This window comes from Ursus maritimus, unplaced genomic scaffold (assembly GCF_017311325.1).
Source record: "Ursus maritimus isolate PB19 unplaced genomic scaffold, ASM1731132v1 scaffold_2, whole genome shotgun sequence".
Taxonomy (NCBI): domain Eukaryota; kingdom Metazoa; phylum Chordata; class Mammalia; order Carnivora; family Ursidae; genus Ursus; species Ursus maritimus.
In genome coordinates this window covers 103264147-103283874 of record NW_024424452.1, presented here as the reverse complement: position 1 = coordinate 103283874, position 19728 = coordinate 103264147, and the positions used below count along the sequence as shown (strand labels likewise).

General features: G+C 59.2%; 1 protein-coding gene across 4 annotated transcripts; it reads left to right on the top strand.

The window, feature by feature from the left end:
• The first annotated feature begins 1066 nt into the window (after window positions 1-1066).
• ETNK2 (ethanolamine kinase 2) lies at window positions 1067-18924 on the top strand. 4 transcript variants are annotated; one of them, XM_040636494.1, is made up of 8 exons: window positions 1067-1485; window positions 3209-3468; window positions 6458-6580; window positions 11104-11246; window positions 11844-11927; window positions 14515-14586; window positions 16037-16110; window positions 17695-18924. In XM_040636494.1, the coding sequence occupies exons 1-7, from the start codon at window positions 1228-1230 to the stop codon at window positions 16099-16101; spliced, it is 1005 nt and encodes a 334-aa protein (XP_040492428.1). In that variant the 5' UTR covers window positions 1067-1227; the 3' UTR covers window positions 16102-16110; window positions 17695-18924. The 4 variants fall into 4 exon arrangements, with proteins under 4 accessions (XP_040492428.1, XP_040492427.1, XP_008683380.1 ...); XM_040636493.1 differs by having other exon boundaries at window positions 1073-1485; window positions 14441-14586; XM_008685158.2 differs by lacking the exon at window positions 1067-1485 and adding an exon at window positions 4845-4954 and having other exon boundaries at window positions 3428-3468; window positions 14441-14586.
• The last annotated feature ends 804 nt before the right edge of the window (window positions 18925-19728 follow it).

Here is a 19728-nt window from a genome sequence, read left to right as displayed (position 1 = left end):
TGGATCCCAGCCTCGGACCCCCTGCCCCATTTTCTCAGGTCTCTTGCCAGCCTGGCTTGATTTCCTCACTGCAAAGAGGCGGAGCTGGAGTCCGTGTCCTCTCCAGCTCTGTATCCTGGGGCTCCACGACAGGCAGGCTTCCCCGTCATCTCCTGAGCCGGCCAGCATGATAGCCACATAGAGCTATTTACATTAACATGAAAATTAAGTCGAATGTCACACTAGCCATATTTCAAGTACTGGGCAGTCACATGTAGCTAGCGGCCACTATGCTGGACAGCACGGATATAGAACGTTTCCACTATCGCAGAAGTTCCGCTGGGCAGGGCTGGATTCTGGACAGCAGTAATGATAGGAGCCTTGTGGTTGAGAGGTTCCTGAAGAGGCCAAAGGGACAACTTGGAGAAACAGAAAAACGCCCCTTCTCTGTAGGCACTTTTCTGGATGGGGCCTCGAGAGCGCTCCCCAGGCTGAGACTAGCGAGCTCGGTTCCCACTGGCACACCCACCCTCCACATGTATCACCCAATGTCACCTCTCCACCTAGTGTATGGGGGGGGGGGCAGGATTTGCCTGGGGAGCTCCCTGCAGGAAAGGGCCTTTGAGATGCAGCGGGGGACTTCTTTTCCAAGAGGGACCTGGGGCACAGGTGGGCGAGTCGAAGCCGACCTCTTGGAGGCAGCCAGATCTCCATCCACCAGGCTGGAGCAGGGGCGCAGGAAGAGGCCTTCCCCGGCCCTGCCCCAGGCTGCCCAGGGAAAGCGGCCCCCGCCGAGGCCAGAGGAAGGAGGCCGGCCACCTCGCCAGCTCAGAGGCTGGGGAGCGAGCCCCGCGCCACTGGACCTGGGACCCGGGCGGGGGCGGGAGGGAGGGGCGGGGCGAGCCCAGGCCCCGCCCCCTGCGTCACGGCCTCCCCGAGGGCGTCACCCCCGCCCCGCGCTCCAGGTAGCGGCTGCCGCCGAGGCCGCGGCGGCCCGCGGGCCGGGGCGGGGGCGGGGCGGGGGCGTTCCCGGGCCCCCGCCCCGCGGCCCGCCGCCCGTGATGATGTCACAATCGCGGCGGGCTCCGGCGTTCCCGGGTCGGCTTCGGGCGCCGATCCGAGCGGGCAGCGGGCTCCTGAGTCATGGACTTCCCCTGGCCCCTCCTCTACCACTCCCACCGCCGCGCCGGGCCCCCCCGCAGGGGCTAGCGCTCGCGCGGCGGCTCCGAGGGGGTGGGGCTGCTGGGAATGGCTGTGCCCCCTTCGGCTCCTCTGCCGTGCTCGCCCTTTTACCTGCGGCGGCAGGCGCCGTGCCCGCAGTGCTCATGGGGCATGGAGGAGAAGGCGGCGGCCAGCGCGGGCTGCCGGGAGCCGCCAGGCGCCCCGAGGGCCGCCGCCGTCCCCTGCTTCGGCATATCCGTGGACCAGGACGACATCCTCCCGGGCGCCCTGCGCCTCATCCAGGAGCTGCGGCCGCATTGGAAGCCCGAGCAAGTTCGGACCAAGGTAGCCGAGCGGGCGCGGGGCCGGGCTGGGGCCCTGGCGGGGCTGGAGCGGGGATGCGTGTACGTCTGTCCGTGCATCCTTCCGGGTGGCCGTCCCAGGGGTGCGCGGCTGCTGCGCAGGGCAGGGTTGCAATGGTGGTTTGGGTGTGTGTTTTGCTCCATCTGTGCTGGTCCCGAAGCCCAGCCAGGCTCCCACCTCCCTCGGCCCCAACACCCCCCGCCTCGGGCCCCACACCCCCCCTCCTCCCGGGCCGCCAGAGGTCCACCTGCCCACCGTCAGCATGCTGCGCGCTCGGGCCCCACCCCCTGTCGCCGCGCGCCGGTGCCCCTCGCCGCCCCGAGGAGCGCGCGCGGCGGGCGCTGAAACCTGAGGAGGCAGGAACTTTTAAGGGAACCCCCCACCTCCACACACACACACATCCCTGCCCCTTCTCCCCCCGGTGGTGGGAGCAAAGTCTCCAGGCTCTGAGCGGTTCCTGCCGGTCCCAGGAGCCACCGGGTGGAATTCCGGTTAGCCCAGAGCCCCCGCGCTGGGTGGAAACCCTCCCCATCGCCGCAGGCTCCGGCTCAGCACCCCCACACCGGGGGCCTCCCCACCCCCAGCTGGGCACATTCTCGGGGACACAGATGTGGGCAGAGCCTCCCACTGAGGAGCCTCAGGCAGACTCCCCAGCTGAGCCGCGTCCTCTGAAGAGTCTTCACCTGCTCCCCCTCCCCCGCCCAGCCCCCCGGAGAGCTGCCTGTGGAGGAAGGAGTCCTGCGCCCCGCACCTGCAGCTAGTGTGGAGTGGCAGGCGCTCCATGCTGCGGCGCCTTCTGGGTGGGGAAAGGCCAGGTTCCCCGACCAAGTGCAGAGGTTGACAGACACCTCTTGGGGGAAGGAGGGGTGGGTAGCATTTTCAAAATAAAAGACCCACTTTGGTTGTAAAACCACAAGGCATCAAGCAGGTCTGAGGTTAATTCCAGCCCTGATTGAACATGCTACCTGCCAGTCCCTCACCTCTCTGGGCCTCAGTTTCCCCACCTAGAACTGGTTCAGATGTCCTCTGAAGCCCCTACCAGCTCTGTCACACCGGGCCCCATAAATCCCATGGTTCATTCCTCCTTGTCACGGTACCCAGAGGGTCTGTTCTCCCCAGCCCATGGCCTACTGTCACTTCTGGTTTGGAACTCAGAGGCCCTAACTAGCTCTGACCACCAAAGCCCTCGGCTGGGTGCCAGCCTCCGTACCTCCCGCACCTCCTGGGCTGGTTGGGGCATGAGGGGCCTCAAAGAATCCTCGCTGCGCAGATGATGAGAGGCTGCTGGCTCAGGATGTGCTTGTCCCGGGCAACTCCCAGCCCTCCCTGGCCACATTCTGGTCCATGGAGGTTTCTTTCAGGGATGGAGGAGTAAGAAGGGGGGGGGGGTTCTCCCACCAAGGAGTGTGGAAATTCCTCCACTGCCAAATCCTATCTGCCAGCGGCAGGCCCAGGAGAGGGGAGGGTGCCTGGGCTGAGGTTTTCTTCTCGAACTCTTAGGCTATCCCAAGCACTGAGAAGGGTAAAACATTAGGAACAGTGCTGAGCTCCTGCTTAAGTTAGAGGACAAAGGATGGGTGGGGGGTGTTTCTGTGTGGTTGTGCGGGGCGTGCAAATGAGCACCCCATGCTGGGGCTGGGGAGCCATGGGGCAAGAGCAGAGACCCTGCCCCACACACTCTTGTGCTGCCCTCTGCCCATGCCAGCGTTTCACTGATGGCATCACCAACAAGCTGGTGGCCTGCTACGTGGAGGAGGACATGCGGGACTGTGTGCTGGTCCGGGTATATGGGGAGCGCACTGAGCTGCTGGTGGACCGGGAGAATGAGGTCAGGAACTTCCAGCTGCTGCGAGCACATGGCTGCGCCCCCAAACTCTACTGTACCTTCCAGAACGGGCTGTGCTACGAGTACATGAGGGGCATGGCTCTGGGACCTGAGCACATCCGGGAGCCCCGGCTCTTCAGGTGAGAAGGTGGCCCTGGGGTGGACCATTCATTTCTGTGATTCCTCAAGCCTTGGCCAACTTCCTTGGCATAAAGTAGAGTCCATGAATGAGTCATAAGGTCTGTGAACTTCCTGAAATTGCATGAAAAATGTGCGTGTGTGTGCTTATGTGTGTGTGTGCATTGCTCTGCAGAGAGGGGCCATCGCTTTGTATGGATTTTCAGTGGCATCTGCTAGAAGGGGGCCCTGCCTCTTAGGGAGGCAAGTGAGAATTTGGTGAACCTGGGACTAAAGGACCCAGTTCCCTAAATGCAGCAGCGCTCTGCTTCCTGGCCTCATGCCTCAGCCCTTTGCCCACCCCTCGTCTGACCTGGAAACATCTTGGAGCCTTGGAAGTGAAATCTGAGCCAAATCCCCAGAGCACCCAGGATTTCCTGCCCCTCCCCTCCTGCCAGGAACTCAGGCATGCTAGGAGAATGGGCCCTCTCCAGGGTGAGCCTGGGTTTAGCAGCCCAGAGAGACACCAGCCCTCCCCCAGTCTGAGCTCCTTCCAGGTTCCCCGACAAAGTGGGGAAGCTGCCAAGGCTTCCTTCCAGAGGCTCGCAAGATCCCCTAACCCCCTAGGAGCCCCTCCCATTAAATGCCTGGATGTGCAGGACCCAGGAAGTATACTTAACCTTCAAGCATCGTGGATGCCTCTGTGGGGTCTGGGAGGGGCAGAAGTAAAGAGGTGCCCATAGAGCCTTTTCTCTCCTCTAACTGTTCTGGGCAGGGATGTCAGGCAGTACCCACCTTCTCCGTCCTGCACCACACCTGCGTGCGGAGCCCTCAGACTACAGCGAGGTCCCAGGCAGGCTGAGGTTGACTCTCCATCCTGGACAGCAGTGCAGGGCTGGGCCTGGAATCCTTGGGATCAGTCCCATCCCACCCAAGGAGAAGGAGCTTTCCAAATACCGAGGAGAAACAATAAAAGCCCATCTAGGGAGTAGACCAAGAAGTTTCTTTGCTTCCTCACCTGTTACCCAGTTAACCCCAAGTAAGTGCACCTGGCCTATTTACAGAGAGCCCCTCGCAGGCCCTCCGGGGACTTAGAAGGGACTCTGAGATGCCTTTCCCTCTAGTGCTCCAGAGCGCTGCCTCTGGGGCTGCTCAGGCCCTGGAATATTTATGTTGAGATGTATGGGTGTGTGTGTGTGTGTGTGTGTGTGTGTGTGTGTGGAGTTAGGGGGACATACAAACCTGTTCAATGGTCTTCTCAGGCTCTTGCAAATGTGCCCAGCCTGGAGATAGGAGGTCAGAGCAGGGCGGGGGCCCGGGGAACCCTGGCCTGGCTTCTCCCACGCGGTGCTCCTGGCTCTCCTTCAGTCTTGTGTAAATAAAGCTCAAATATCGGCAGGTCCTCACCAGGTCACTTCCAGTCCCGGGCCGCCTCTGTGAACGCGGTGCTGTTCCTCATTCTCTTGTGGAAACAATTACCACTGTCAGGAAGATGGAAGATGGATGTAGGTTCGATAACAACTTTACCTTTGGGGGAGAGCCAGAAACTGGGATAGGTGTAGGAGGTAGGCTCTTCCCTGATGATTTTCCAAGGATAGACCGTTATCTTTCTCGGGTGAAGGTGAATCTCTGCGGGAAAGGCGAGGAGGCGGCCTTGGGGAGGCATGTCCTCGTGCCCCTGAAGCCCACCTCCCAACCTCTCCTGCTGAGACTTTGCAGAGTAAAAATGCTGAGTGTTGAGGTTACTTGTATTGCTTTTCCAGACAACAGCCCTATTGATATTCAAGGAAACGCTCTGTTCGTGCTCTAGTCGGAATCTTCCTTCGGGAAGGGAAGGCCTGGGTCTCAGGTCTATTTCCCTGCCTCGCCTAAAACCCTGGCGGGCTCCCTCCTGCCCCGGGGCCTCTAGCCTCTGAAAGCGCGGCCTTCATGGCTCACCCTCTCGGTGGCTGCCACGCCCCCTGCCCCCTCCACCCTTCAGGAGGTGGGAGCCTTGGGGGCTTCCGGAGGAGACCCTAGACTGCCCTGTTATCCTGTTGGGTGACGGCCTGCCCCTTCCCAGGACCTGGCAAGGGGAGGGGTGTCCCTGGAACAGCTCAGTAACAAGGTTTCAAACAGCCAATGCCTTTGTTGTCTTTCCCAGTGATTATTATTCGAGCAACAGGCAGAGGCGAAGGAAGCTTGAATGTTGGAGGCTTGGCAGCAGGGTTGGGGGTGGGGCTCCAGCAGGGAGAGCTGGCAGAGGGCTGGGGGAGCCCAGCTAGGACGCAGGGCCTCAGACGCTGGGGTCCTTATCAAGGCCCTCCCTCTCTGACCGGTCAGTCCCCCATCCGCCCCCGCCCTCTCCCAGCCCCCTTCCCCACCGCCCCCTCCTTCTCTCCCGGGACCTTGGATAATGTCCACAGGAGAACTTGAAAATAGAACGCTGGTTTGTTTTGCGTCCTTGGCACCCGGCCGCCAGCATCAACTCCCTGCCGCAGAGGAAGGGGCTGCCCTGGGCCGGCCTGCTTCCCTCCCCACCTTGGCCAGGCTGATAAGAGGCGGGCATTTCTTCCCAGCCTGGCATCCCCACCCCCCTGATCCCTCGGTGCCCAGCATTCACCTCCCCCCGAGGGCATGGATCAGAGTCCAAGGAGGGAGGAGGGCCACTGCCCCCATCCCCAGGTGAGCCCTCTGTCCTCAGGGGTTGCTGTGGGTACATGACCTTGGGGTGGGGCAGGGTCACTGACCTGTGGCCAGGGGCCCGCTGCTTTGCCTTCCTGCTCCCTGAAGCAGCCCCAGCTCTGGTTCTGGAAAGGTCGGTGCTGGGCTAAAGGCCTTGAGTCATTTTCATGCCTTCTGCTAAGACCTTCCTCCTGCAGCAGCAAGAGGCCCTAAAAGAGCTGTCCCCGCACTCAGCCCTGTGGCTGGCCCCCAGTCCTCACCCTGTAGGACCCCTTTCTGGTCAGGAGGGGCTGAGTGGGGATGGGCCTGCCCCACACTGATACTCTGCCCTTCCTGTTTTCTGCATAGGCTAATCGCCTTAGAGATGGCGAAGATTCACGCCATCCACGCCAATGGCAGCCTGCCCAGGCCCACCCTCTGGCACAAGATGCATAATTATTTCACCCTTGTGAAGAATGAGATCAGCCCCAGGTACGAGATCGGGGAGGGTTCAAGGCGCCGTTGTCTGTGCCGCCTTCGTGTGATCCCGCCTCCGTTCTTTTGGCTCCGTCCCCCCAACCCTGAGCTGGAGGGGCTTCAGTCCGGACTGCTGCGTCTCTGTCCCCAAGCGGAGTTGGGCCGATCAACTGAGTCTCAGGAACTTAGATCCCCAGCTTCAGGCCTGTGTGCTCAGTTGTCTCTGAGTCTTCCGGTCGTGGTCCAGACGAGGGTTGGAGACGGCGTCTCCCCTTTGACTTAAAGGAGACTGAGGTGCAGAGACTAAACTTGACCCAGTGTCAGGGGCTCGGAGTGTCAGGAGCCAGGGTTCTGTTTCCTAGCCCAGGGCCCTTCCCACCTAGGCTGCTTTCTGAGCAACCAGAAGGGAGAGCCTGGCCTCTGAGAATGGGGTGAGGCCGAGTTCACAGTCAGAGCTCAGCTCGTCAGTTGACAAGCCCGTGGGACATCAAGACTCCTGCTACTTGCCCAGACGCCTCTCGTCCCCACATGCCCCTGGGGTCCCTGCTCCTCACCTTGTTCGCGCTGACAGCTTACCGTTTCCTTGCCGCCCTTACTCCACGCATCCTGACAGTGCCCTTCCCCAGGGAAGACGGGCCCCCGGCAGCTAGGTTCTCTGGCCGGCCCCCTGAGAGCGCTTCTAGCCTTCAGCTGCCTGGCTCCCCAGCATACTGTTGGGTGCTCAAGGAGGCATGGGGAGTTGGAAAGAAGAGTGTCCACCCTTGTCCCCCCCAGGAAAACGCAGTAGTGAGTCTCTGATCCCTCTGTGTTCCCTGCTGGGTTGAACGTCTCCCTTGTTCCAAAGGTTCATGGGAGTAGGGTATCTCCTTCCCTTCTCTAAGACAAGACAATAATTAACTCTATCCTCGTCATGTGTCTCTGTCTCTCTCACACACACACACACGCGCGTGCTCACACACACACACACACACACACACACACACACACACACACGACTGCCGTGACTTTATCTAGATCCTCCCACCTAATGATTGTCAAGCTTTAGGACTGTTTGTCCAGGATGGCCCACATGCAGACCTTCGATGCCACATGTTATCTGGGACAAGGACTGCCTACCCGCTTAGGGCTAAAACAGCACGTGGAGAGCAGGATCCTGGGGTGTCTGAAGCCACGGGACCCTCTGACCGTGCAGCCCGCCACTTTCGTTTGGCACATGGAAAAGCTGATGCCTGGAGAGGGGGTGGGACTTGCCCAAGGTCAGTGGCAGCTCAAGGGCTGGAGTCCGGACCTGCTGCTCAGGCACGACCCTGGTCATTTTAGCTTCCTTTGTACTGTCACTGTGTAACCTTCAGGGGTGACCTTGTTGGGAGCAGTGTGGTCCCTGGAGAAGAGCTGACCAACCGACTACCTTTGCTCTTGTCATACCTTTGACCTTGGCAAATGGAGCTGTTTAACTTCTTGGAGCCCCTTTAGGGGACGGTGCCTGCCTTAAAGTGCGTAACCTGCCCCAAGTGGGGCAGTGATGACAGTCACCTGGATGAGATGAAACTGGAGCTGTAGTCACAGTCTAATAACCCTGATGTGGTCAGTCCTGCATTTCACAAACATCAACTGGGATTTAAAACAATGAAAAACACAGACGTGACATTGGCCCTGCCCTCAAGGAGCTTAGGAACCATCCGGGTGAATAGGACACGCCCGTGCATAGTGACAAAAGAAGGCAGGGTGTATAATGCATGTGGGGGTGGGAGAACCAGGGCCAGTCTTCCTGGCAGGGGCAGCGGGGCAGAGCTGGGAAGGGAGGCCGCTCGGGCTGGCAGAGAGGGTGCGAACACACTGGGCTTGTGGGTGGCGAGTGGATGAGGGTGGCTGGCGCAGGCCTGCAGGGGGGATCGGGGAGGGCTATGGGAGGTGGGGTGCAGAGGTGGCTTGGAGCTAGATGGGGAGGACCCTTCCAATCCAGGTTAAGGAGCCAGCATTTCATTTAGCAGATGGTGGGAAGTCATTGTGGAGGCCTCTGAGCCAGGGAGCACGAGTGTGGTTTAGGAAGAAAGCTGTCTGGCCTTGTAAAGGACAGAAGCCGGTGGGATTTGGGGAAGTGAGGTAGGGATTGGCGGTAGGGCGACCAGCTCAGGGAGTGTTAGAACCGGATGGGCAAGATCCCTGGGCAGCTTCGTGGTGGTGGAGTGGGGGGATGGAGGGTGGGGGATGCGTCAGGGACCCTGTGGAAATAGATTTGGCGGCCTCGGTGTTTGGTTGGGCATAGAGGTGGGGGCGATGGCTGCTTCGGGGGCATCAGGAGGAGATGCGGCCGGGTCGAGTGGTAGAAGAACCAAGGTGCTGAGCCAGAAGCTCCAGCACTTAGTCGGCGGTGGGAGAAGGTACTCCCTCCACCCGGATCCGGAGAGCTGAGTGGATATTTGGCAAACCGGCGGCAGTGTTTTCATCAGGAGGAACCCCCAGCCTTCCCCGGGAGGGGGGCCCCAGCTCCTGCATCCCCCTCCTGCTGCCTCTAAGGGACAGAGGAGCGGGAGGAGCGGGCTGCCTGGGGAGCGACAGTTTCTGTGATGCGCTGGCGGCTGTTGTTCTGCCAACCCCACAGCCTGGAGAGCGTCCCGTAGTGTCGGGGCTGAAGGCAGCAAAGCTGGCGGTGTTTCAAGTGCTCAGGGGAGGGCAGCGGGGCAGCCGAGGGAGGCCGCCCAGGGAGATAGATCGCTCCCACAGTAACCAGCTGCGTGGCCTTGGCGTGGGTAAGGTGGGGGTCAGGCAGAGGTCAGGGCCTGGGCAGCAGGTAGCTTAGATGTCAAAGACATGTTTTTCAGGCTGAGACCCGGGAAAATCAAAGGGTCCTCCTAATTCTTATCTTTAGATGGTTTTAGGCCAAGGGAAAGAAAAAAAAAGGGGGGGATCTTGAAAGGTATCTTCTTAAGGAGAGCCAAGACTGAAATGCGTTTATGCAGACTGGTCAACACAGATAAACTCCAGTGAGGGTAAAGGCAGGCCTCCCCCAGATCACCCCCCTCCTAGACTCTCCCCAGCTCAGAGTGGCCTGTGCAGAGCCTCTGAGGGGCACCGGGGCCCTCGCAGCTCAGAGGTTCAGCTTGATTTTGCATCTGTGGACAGGCTGAGGACTGCTTCCCTTGGGTGAGGGGGAAGAGGGTCCAACTGTACAAGAAACATCTGGAAGCTGGGAGGCCTCTGCCCTTCCTTGAGCCTCCATTTCCCCAAAGAGTCGGACCAGAGGCCGAAGATCCTCGCTAGCCTTGACCTTCTCAAAGTCTGGGAGGGAGCCTGCCTCTCATCCTTTCCCAGGGGGACAGGGGGACGCCTTAGTCGCTGAATGCTCTTTGCCATGTTTTGGCCTCTGGGCCGCGTGACGGGGTGACGGGGCACCCTTTGGGAGGATCGGGAGGAGGACCTCGTGCTCCTCCTCCTGCGCAGACTCTGGCTGCCCCGGATAAGAAAGCAAACAGGAGCTACATGGCGACAGAAGAGGTCAAACCCCCGCCTCCTCCCCTCCACCCATTGGTGGTTCTGGGGTTTTAAGGGCTGTGCTGACTATTTGGCTTTTCAGTGTACACAGGGCCGTGTGCTTCCTGGGACCAAAGTTCAGGGCGTCCCAGCACAGTGTGCCCTCGCCAACTTGCACGGGGCCTCTGCTGCGGGTCCGACTGACCCGGTTGTTCATTCCTCAGCGTGGGCTTCTTGCAGCAGCAAGGCCTTGGGTGCTGCGGGGTGGGGTAGGGCAGGAAGAGGGGTGGCCTCTGTCATCTGTTGCTGCCCACGCACGTGTGGTCTGGACGAGGACAGACACACACACACTCCTACTTCAGGGTGCAGGGGACAAGTCCCTGGGAGCTACGGAGCAAGTGTTCGATTGTAGGAGTGAGCCCAGGAAGCAGTTTGTTTGCTTTCTTAAGTGGGCCGGAGTGGTCTGTCTGTGAGATGAGAAGTTAGGCTTTATGAGCTCTCTGGTCCTTTCCACCTGTGACACCAGCCGCTGAGGGGGAGGGGGCCGACCAGGAGTGTCCGTGCTCCAGTCCTTCCGCAGGGCACTGTGATGCCTCCCCACACAGTCTTCTTTTGAGAGCAAACCTCCCCCCAGGCATCTTTCCCAGCGCCCTGAAAGAGGGTCTGTTCGCAACTCTCCCCTCTGCCCTTGTTCTCTTCATCTGGAGTCACTGAGTGTGGGTACGCATTGTCCCCTCCTGTCCTCGCTCTGTGCCTCCTTCCTTACGTCCCACCCCCTTTCACGAAGTAGCAGGGATGCCGGTCGGATCAGGGACGCACTTTGCAAACTGCTTTTACGCCCGCCCGTGTTTGAATAAGCTGCTTAGAGTAACTGCAGGAAGTCAGGAAATCAGGACGCCTTAGTGCCAGATGACAGAAGTGAGGGTCTGAAGGGCGGGCCATCCGTCCAGGGCTCCTCTGCAGGAACGGGTAGTGACAGGGCCAGAGCTCGGGGCTCCAGAGACCCAGCGTCCGCCTGTCTCCTGTCGGCCCTCCCCTCACCAGCCTCCTTTCTTGCCGCGGCCCAGCCTTTCCGCAGATGTCCCCACAGTGGAGGTGTTGGAGCGGGAGCTGGCCTGGCTGAAGGAGCACCTGTCCCAGCTGGACTCCCCGGTGGTGTTCTGTCACAATGACCTGCTCTGTAAGAACATTATCTACGACAGCACCAAAGGTACGTCCTCCCTGGCTCTGGCCGGGCCGGGCCCGAGGGGTGGGCTGCCTTCGGGGTGCCGCTCCTCAGACCGGCCCTTGGACAAGCAGAAGGTGACCCTCCGGTTTAGATCTCAAGTTAATTTAGGAGAGAAAGGGAAAAGGAAATAAATTTCCACTTAGAAAAATCAATGCCCAGAAGGAACTGGAAACTGATTGGCGGAGGTCCTTGACGTGAGGCCGCCTGAGCCATTCCCCCCGACACTTCGGGCTTCTGAGGACATCTGGGGAGGCCCAGGCCCTCCTGGAGACAGAACCTTTCTGTGCCTAATGAGAGCTCCACCCCCAGGGAGCCCTGACCTTTATTTCTGGCCCTCGGCCATGCTGAGGACAGGTGTCTTTAAATGAGCAGAGCTCGAGGACCCACCTCTGTGAGAGGGACGGCCGGACAAACGAACAGCTTCGCAGACAGTCACAGAGGAGGGTGGGTTGGGCTGAGTTGCCCCCAGAGGCCAGCCAGAGTCCGTGGGTGCATCCCAGAGGTCTGTGGGAACTTGACCAGGCCCCCGTTTCCCTGTGCCCCGGGACCGACCCTCATCGCCTCTCTCCCACCTCACAGGCCACGTACGGTTCATTGACTACGAGTACGCCGGCTACAACTACCAAGCCTTTGACATTGGCAACCATTTCAATGAGTTTGCAGGTGAGAGGGCGTTGCCGTTTCGTCCTTGCCCAAGATACTTTCCTCATGGTGGCTGGCCGCGTCCGGGTGAGGATGAGAGCAGTTCTGTCCTCCAGAATCTCACAACTCGGGGAGGGGAGGCACAGCCCGCCCTGAGGGAGCTCCAAGTCCGGGGGAGGAGGCCGGAGCCACACGCAGAGCAGACCCCTGCGAGCCCATCTGGCACTTTGCTACTGATCAGAATGTGCCCTCCGTAGGGTCCCGAAGGATAGTGGCTTGGCGTGTGACTTAGAAACAGACCCCGGGGCTGGCTCAGTCAGTGGCGCATGTGGCTCTTGACCTTGGGGTTGGGAGTTCAAGCCCCACCTTGGGTGGAGATTACTTTAGAAAATTTTAAAAACTTAACAAAAGAAAAAGCCCCCTTCCTCTGGCCAGACACAGCCCCTGGCAGACGGGCCAGCTCCGGCCAGACACAGCCTGTACCTGTCCCTTTGCCCAGCATCACCTGCACGATCGCAGGGGTCCTGCATGCAGAGGAGCACAGTGAGCTGGTGGCCTGGTGAGAATCATCTAGGTGGCACTAGTGGAAAGCGTATACTCTGCAACTTGACTGTCCCAGTTCAAATCCTGGCGTTGTGGCTTACTAGCTGTGTGACCCTTGGGCTGCTTACTTACCTTCTCTGGGCCTCTGCAAAGTGGAGATACTAACCTACTTCGTCGTGTCAGTGTGAGAGACACATGAGTACGGCACATCCCAAGCGTCATGCTGGTGTTTGCTGACACCGGGCAGGGAAGCGAAGCCTTCCGGTAGCTAAGGGAGACCGGCAAGGGAGACCGGCGCGGGGATGGATGAGGTTGGAGGAGGGGTGTTTTGTTGCGCTAGCCAGTTGCTCAGTAAAGGCACCATAGGTACAATAGAATCATTTGTGTGAAAGAAGCGGGGCAGGTTTTTCCAGCTGGAGGGCTTCATTGTTAAACGGTTTGATGGGGCTGGAGAGGCAACTCGTGGATGGAGCTGGACACTGGGGCTGGAGGGACATCATCAGGCTGGCAGTGGGGGGTGCTCAGCGTGACGGAGCCGGGCCCTGGGGTGCAGGACAGGGGAGGCACACCCAGGCCAGCTGTAAAACCGCCACCTGGCCCAGCCTCGGCCACTCCCCGGCCCACGCCTGGCCAACTGTGTCCCTTCGAGAACCCCAGGTGACAGGGTTTGTCAGGCACTCATTGTACCTGAGGGTATGACTTCCCCAGCTGGCCACCAGCTGCATCTAGGAACCCAAGGGACGGCGGGGCCTCAGCTGGGCGGAGCCACTATGCTGTGGGGTGCGGCACCGAGCGGAGGCTGCCACCGGTGGGGCCCTGGGCCTGTGAGCGCGCAGCTGCCAGACCCGCTGGCCTTTCCGGAGGGGATCGTTCTTCAGCGTGTTAAGCCCTCCTCACCACCACACAGAGCAAGGTCCGGCTGGAATTTTTCCAAAGGGGTGGACTGTATCCTGCTCCCAGCTGGAGAATGGAGGAGGAAGGCAGGGAAGGAGACTGGGAGCTGGGGAGGGAGAATGCCTGGGTTCTCGGGAGCAGGGAGACCCAGTCCTGGGAGGCAGGAGTTAAGAGTCAACTGTGCACTCACCTCTACCTGGCTGACCGGGAGCCAGCTTCTGCTCTCTGGGCCTGAGTTTCTACACCAACACCAGGGGATTCTTTCCCAGCCATCCTCTTGGGGCCCCAGGAGACTAAGTGTGTTTCTCCAGGAGTATGAGGGAAGCTTGAGAAGGACAGGGAGGAAGAGACCATGGGCAAGGTGGCCTGGTCCTGGTCCTCTCTTAAATGCACTGGGGCTCTCTGTCCCAGCTCGAAGGCAGGCCTCTGCCACCGGCCCAGGGTGTGGCTGGTGGGTGTTTGGCTGGGACTTCGAGGACTCAAGGAAGAGCAGGACCAGAAGGAATCGAAGCCACCCTGTCCAGGGTTCCCAAGCCTGGCTGCATTTCTGAGTCATCTGGAGAACTGGACAGGGGGCTAGAGGTGCCTGGGAACCCGTGTTTTTACCAAGGTCGCCAGGCAGTGTTTTGGAGTAGCCTGCTCCACACTGGTCCAGGAGGCCAAGTCAGAGGCCCCACGCTTCTGAATGAGAGGCCCCGGCCAGTGGGAGGAAAGGCATTGTGCAGGGTTCACTGGTCAGCATCCCACCAAAGATGAGACCCCTGACGCGGTGCGACCGAGCACCTCCTGGGGGCCCTAGTTCCTACGAAGGGCACGGGGGAACAGGGATGCTGTCTTGGGGGTCCCTGTCGCACCCAAGACAGTTCCTCACCCTGCAAGCAGTCTGCCTGCATGCCTTCCTCCAGCCCACGGAAAGCAGCCCCCCAGCTCCACACACCGGCTAAGTTTGGTGGTCGGGAGGCTGTATTCCTCGGCACAGCCCCGCAGGACGTACGTGGAGGTTTTGAGGGGAGCAGGGAACACCCACTGGGCTGGAGGAGCCCCCCTCCCAGGTGGACCCTCTCCCAGCACTGCGGCGTGGGCCGCTTCCCCATCAGGTGTGAACGAGGTGGATTACGGCCGGTACCCCGGCCGGGAGAGCCAGCTGCAGTGGCTGCGCTACTACCTGCAGGCTCAGAAGGGCATGGCTGTGACCCCCAGGGAGGTGGAGAGGCTCTACGTGCAAGTCAACAAGTTTGCCCTGGTGAGTGCCTGCTGGGGGGGGCGGCGGAGGAGGGACCCACTCCCAACTGCTCTGCTCTCACAGCCCAGGGTGGAGGAAGTGGAGGCCAGGGGGAGGTGTGAGGGCCTGGGACCCCAGCCCATGCTCCCGAACCCCGCCCTAGAAGTGAGGCCTGGGAAGAGCCCTCTTGGGCATCCCCAGAATACTGAGATGCCCTGTTCCCTGCTTTTCCCTACCCCGTCAGTCTCTCCCTCCTTCCTGGGGAAAGACTTCCAAGGGCCCTGTTTTAGCCATTCCTCATTTGGACAAGTAGTTCTCTCTAGTGTCTAACTTGAGCCTTTCATGCTGCAGTTAAGCGCATCTTTTTTTTTTTAAGCCTTGGTGGAGATAAAGAATCAGTTCTAATCCTCCTTGTTAACTACCTGCACTGACTCAACTCCATGGGAGCCTCCCCCATCAGGCTCTTCCTGCTCAAATCACGGAGCTGTCAGTTCTTGACTTTGAGTGCCATTTATCCAGGGTGCCTGGTTCATGCCCAGTCTCCTCTGGTGTGTGCCCAGGGGATTGCTAACTAGTCTTATTGTCAGCCGTGTAGAAGCAAGAAGACAGGTCCACTGCCCTGAATTTCACAATATATCATGGAGCTTAAGTAGAATCTTTACTTAGCTGTCATTCTGGATTACCTCTCCCGTTTTCCCCATTGGCACAAAACTGATTCTCCATCAGGCTCTTCCTCTTAACCGTTCCCCATTCGCCTTCCTCTTGCTAAATGTTTTCATGTAATCATTGACACTTGGCTAATTGACCTAGGCCTCTTGAAGTCCTAAAAGTGGGGGGAGGCACTATGCAGCTAGCCCTAGGGCGAGCGGGACATGGGGTGGGGGGCTCTGGCCTGGGATAGTCATGATGTCCCTGCCGGTTTGCTCAGGAGCAGGCTAGGGATGGTCTGGCCCCCAGGGCGCCTGTGGCCACAGGGAGAGCAGTTGAAGGCTTAGTAAACGCCCAGACTCAGGGCTTCTCTTCTCACATCTACATTCCCTTCGCACACAGAAGAGGGAAAGGGGGTGGAGGAGGTCCATCTTGATGACTGTGGGACTGGGCCTGTGCTCTGGGGCAGGGGTTCATCTCAGCCTGGTACCTTGGCCTTGCGGGCCCCAGGACACTCCCCTAGGCAGGGGAGAAGCTAGGGATGGAGCTAGGCCTAGGCTGGGGAACAAGCTGAAAGTTCTAGAAGCACCATCCCGCTGACCCCCACCTGGGGCAGGTAGAACTCTGCCTTTTTTTTCAAGGGAGTGAAGCCCCCAAATGCTGTCCAGTGACTTGACCTCCCCCGACTTGTGCTGGGGAGACTCCATCGTGTCTCTGCCAGCGTCCTAGTTCTGTCTTCTAGGGTGACCGTTTCCTCTAGCTCCGTGGGGTTCATGACAGGCATGAATGGTTACGTTGCTGACTCACTTTGGTCCCGTTCCAGGCATCTCACTTTTTCTGGGCACTCTGGGCCCTCATCCAGAACCAGTTCTCCACCATCGACTTTGATTTCCTCAGGTGAGTGCAGGGGGCAAGTTGGGGCGGTGGGGAGTGGAGGAAAGGAAGAGCTTGAGCCAAGGGTGTGGGGGCAAAGGCTAGCCCAGAGAGAACATCCGAAGTCCCTTCCTCTGCTCTCCTAACTTGTCCCTATTCCAGCCACCCCCTATCCAGTGGGGTCACCACTCTTAAGGGAAACGCGTGAGCCCAGAGCACCACTCTGAAAGTAGTCAGAAGTTCTCGAACCCTCCCCTCGTGCCTAGTAGGAGATTCGCTTTCCCTCCTACCTCTTATGACCTAGTCCACTACTCCTGCTCTGCGGCCACTGCTCTTAGCCACGGAGCCTGGTGGTGAAAGGGACTGTTCATTTTATAGCAGAGGGGACAGAGTTCTTCCAGAGAGTGGAAGCAACTCACTGAGGTCACTCAGGTGGTTTAGCGCTTACCATGTGGGGTATGGGGCCCAGCTCCTCCTGCAGCGAGGTCCAAGGGCCTATACCGCACTTGAATATGGACTCCGGGTTCCATCCCTTCAAGTATGCCTGTCTTTAAGGACTGGGCATCATTTTGTCTAGTCTTTCTCCATTCTGGTCTAGTCTTCTTGCCCTGTCCTCCCCACCCACCCTCAGCTGGAAAGGAGTCACTACCCTGACTTCGCAGCGTTACAGCGACTGGAAAGGCACAGTGAGCTCTCACCTCACACCTAGGATGGCTATTATCAGATAAACAGAAAACAAGTGTTGGGGAGGATGTAGAAAACCAGAACCCTTGGACGCCTAGCTGCTGGGGAAAATAATACTGTGCTTCCTCAAAAAGTTAAAAATAGAATTCCTGGGCCATCCAGCATTCTCACCGCTGGGTGTGTAGCCAGAGTTGAAAGCAGGGGGTCAGAGAGAGATTTGCACACCCATGTGGATAGCATTATTCACAACAGCCAAGAGGTGGAAGCAAGCCCAGATCCATGGATGGCTGAATGGGTAAACAAAATGTCTACACCCATGATGAAATATTACTCAGCCTTTTAGCGAGAGAAAACCATGTCCCATGCTACAACCTATGAACTCTGCGGACAGGCTAAGGGAAAGAAGCCAGTCACTAAAAGACCAATACCATAGGATTCCACTTATATAACTAAATTAGTCAAGTTCATAGAAACAGAGTAGGGGGGCACCTGGCTGGCTCAGGAGAGCATGCGACTCTTGACCTCGGGGTCATGACTAAGCCCCACATGTGGGGTGTTTACGTAAGAAATTTTTTAAAAAAGAAACAGAGTGGGTTTTGCCAATTCATGGGGGGAGGGAGATACGGGAAGTTGCTGTTTAATGGGTACCGAGTTTCAGTTTTGCAAATTGAGAAAGTCTTAGCTGTTGTATAATGATATAAAGGTGCTTAACACTGCAGAACTGGGGGGCGGGGGTGGGAATCAGCATTTGGGGAAGGGCTGCACCAGTCCGATCTAAGGAAAAAAAAATAGTTGAAGTTAAAAACACAAACATCCACCTGCCCTGGGGTTGAGCTGGTGAGACTTGCTCCCGGTGGGAGTCCCCCAGTTGGGCCCACCTGGCTTCCCTTCTCAGCCCGGGCTCCTGTTCTTGTCCTCCGGCAGGTACGCGGTGATCCGATTCCGCCAGTACTTCAAGGTGAAGCCTCAAGTGTCTGCCTTGGAGATGCCAAAGTGACCAGCTTCCCCATCTCTCCCTTAGCCGTCTGCCTGGCCAGACCTGTTCTCCAGGGCTCGGTTCTGCTCTGGGGTCCACACCCTTGGACAAGGTGGGAGAGGGGACAGGTGGGTGTCCAGGGAGAAGGCTCCACCCCTGCCACCAGCCCCTAGTGGATGCTGCTGGAGACCACATTCTTTTGTTTGGAGGGGCTGATAGGACCCAGCTCTGGGGGTCCCCTTCACCTTGCCAGACTTGGCAGGGGGAGCGGGGTTGGGGAAGTGCCTGTAGCCAGCCAGGGCCTGGACCACAGCCACCCCTGGGAAGCCCAGTATTCCTGGCCTCAGGCCCTGCTGGGTCTGGGCTGCCTTAGATGTGTCTTTGACCTTCCTGGCTTGGGGAAAGGGGGAGGTGGGAGGGCTCCTTTCTACCTCCAGTGCCCTGAGCCTCCGGCCATCTCCCCCTGCATGCCGCACGTGGGAGGTGCTGATGAACCCAGACCAGCATCATGCCAACTCTGACGGATGGATGTACAGATCTTGGGGGGGGGGATGGTCTAGAACTAGGCTTAACGGCTCCCCCCCCCCCAAAGCCGCCTCACCTGAGATCCCTCCCTTTCTCCAAGCCAGATCCAAGCAAACCACCCCTTCCCTAACCTCCACCCCAGGACCTGCGCTCCCTCCCCTCCCATGTTCTTTTTGCTCTGTGCTCTGTTCTGTCCCTCTGCCACCTGATGGGAGGGAAGGCAAGGGAGTGGTGCCCTCCTGGGCCTCCAGAGCCCAGCTCTGCTTCCTGCTTGGCCGGAGGGGACATAGCCCAGAGTGGGGTGGCCGGCAGCAACCAGCAGCTTCCTGCCTTGTTCCTTCCCTGCCCTCCAGGCCCTCATTTCCAAGGATTTGTCTCTCCTCCACCTTCTGTCCTGAAGTTTCCTGAAGTTGACCCAAGGACTTCCCACTAGAAAATGAGTAGTGGGAGTCAAGGGGCCTGGGCTAGGGACTTCGGGGCTCACCGGGCATCTAAGAGCCTGGGTAGGATGGGTCGTGAAGGTGCCGAGCTCACGGCCCTGGACTCTCACCAGCCTCCAACTCCTGTCTGCCCTCACAGCCTCTTGGCTCTGGCCTAAAAAGTGATTCATTTGTAAATTACCATGGTTTTCTGCATTAAAATGGCCATTTCTGGACCACTCTGTGTCTGCCTATGGTGAGGATTTGACTTTGACAGAGGTTATGATGGATTAGTTCTCCCGCAGTGGGGTGTGGGGGGGTGCTACAGCCCACTTCTCCAGGGTTCCCTGGGGCTGCGGCCTTCTTACTCTGCCCTCCATGCACCTGGCTCACAAAGCCTGGGCTCCTGGTTTGGGATAGGCCTGGGCCCGGCTAGTGCTTTCACCACTCTCCTGCCTTTGACCGTCTTGCTAGAATAAGGGGAACCCAGGAGGACACTGCTGCTGGGGAAGGGAGCTAGGCTGTGGCCTCACTAGGCGGTAAACCAGCGAGATCCTGCCAGGATGCACTCAGGACTTCTTCCTGGGCCGGTTTTTGGCTCCTAGCCGTTGAGGGGGAGGGGTGCCGCTCTGCTGGAGACCAGGCAAGGATGACTTCTGGAACGAATCTGTTACTTTCACAGAAGATTGGAGGGGAGACCAGCTCAAAGGAGAGCCGGGGCACCCCTCTCGGCAGCTGGGGCTGCTACGGCGGTGCCACCTCCAGGGCCCCCCCAGAAGGTACCCAGTGCCCTGAAGAGCGGGGAGAGCAGTGGCCGCCTGCCAGGTAGACTCTGGCTGTTTGGCTTTTGCCGGCAAGAGCACTGGATGCCATGGCAACCGTTGGAGCGGAGCCGGCCCCAGCAGCTGGGGCCTTCAAGGTCACGGTGATCCAGTGTGGCCGGGCCCCCAGAGGTAGCTAGCTGGATCAAGCCCAGGAAGGGTACATGGAGGATGGTGCCGGGGCCGGCAGGCAGGGCCCCTGAGGGGTACCGTGGGG

Excerpts from the sequence above, each read along its gene's own strand:
- ETNK2 (XM_040636493.1), top strand. The coding sequence starts at position 1,228 with ATGGCTGTGCCCCCTTCGGCTCCTCTGCCGTGCTCGCCCTTTTACCTG. Across the intron at positions 1,486-3,208 it reads CCGAGCAAGTTCGGACCAAG|CGTTTCACTGATGGCATCAC; the intron begins GTAGCCGAGCGG and ends TGCCCATGCCAG. Across the intron at positions 14,587-16,036 it reads AAGTCAACAAGTTTGCCCTG|GCATCTCACTTTTTCTGGGC; the intron begins GTGAGTGCCTGC and ends GTCCCGTTCCAG.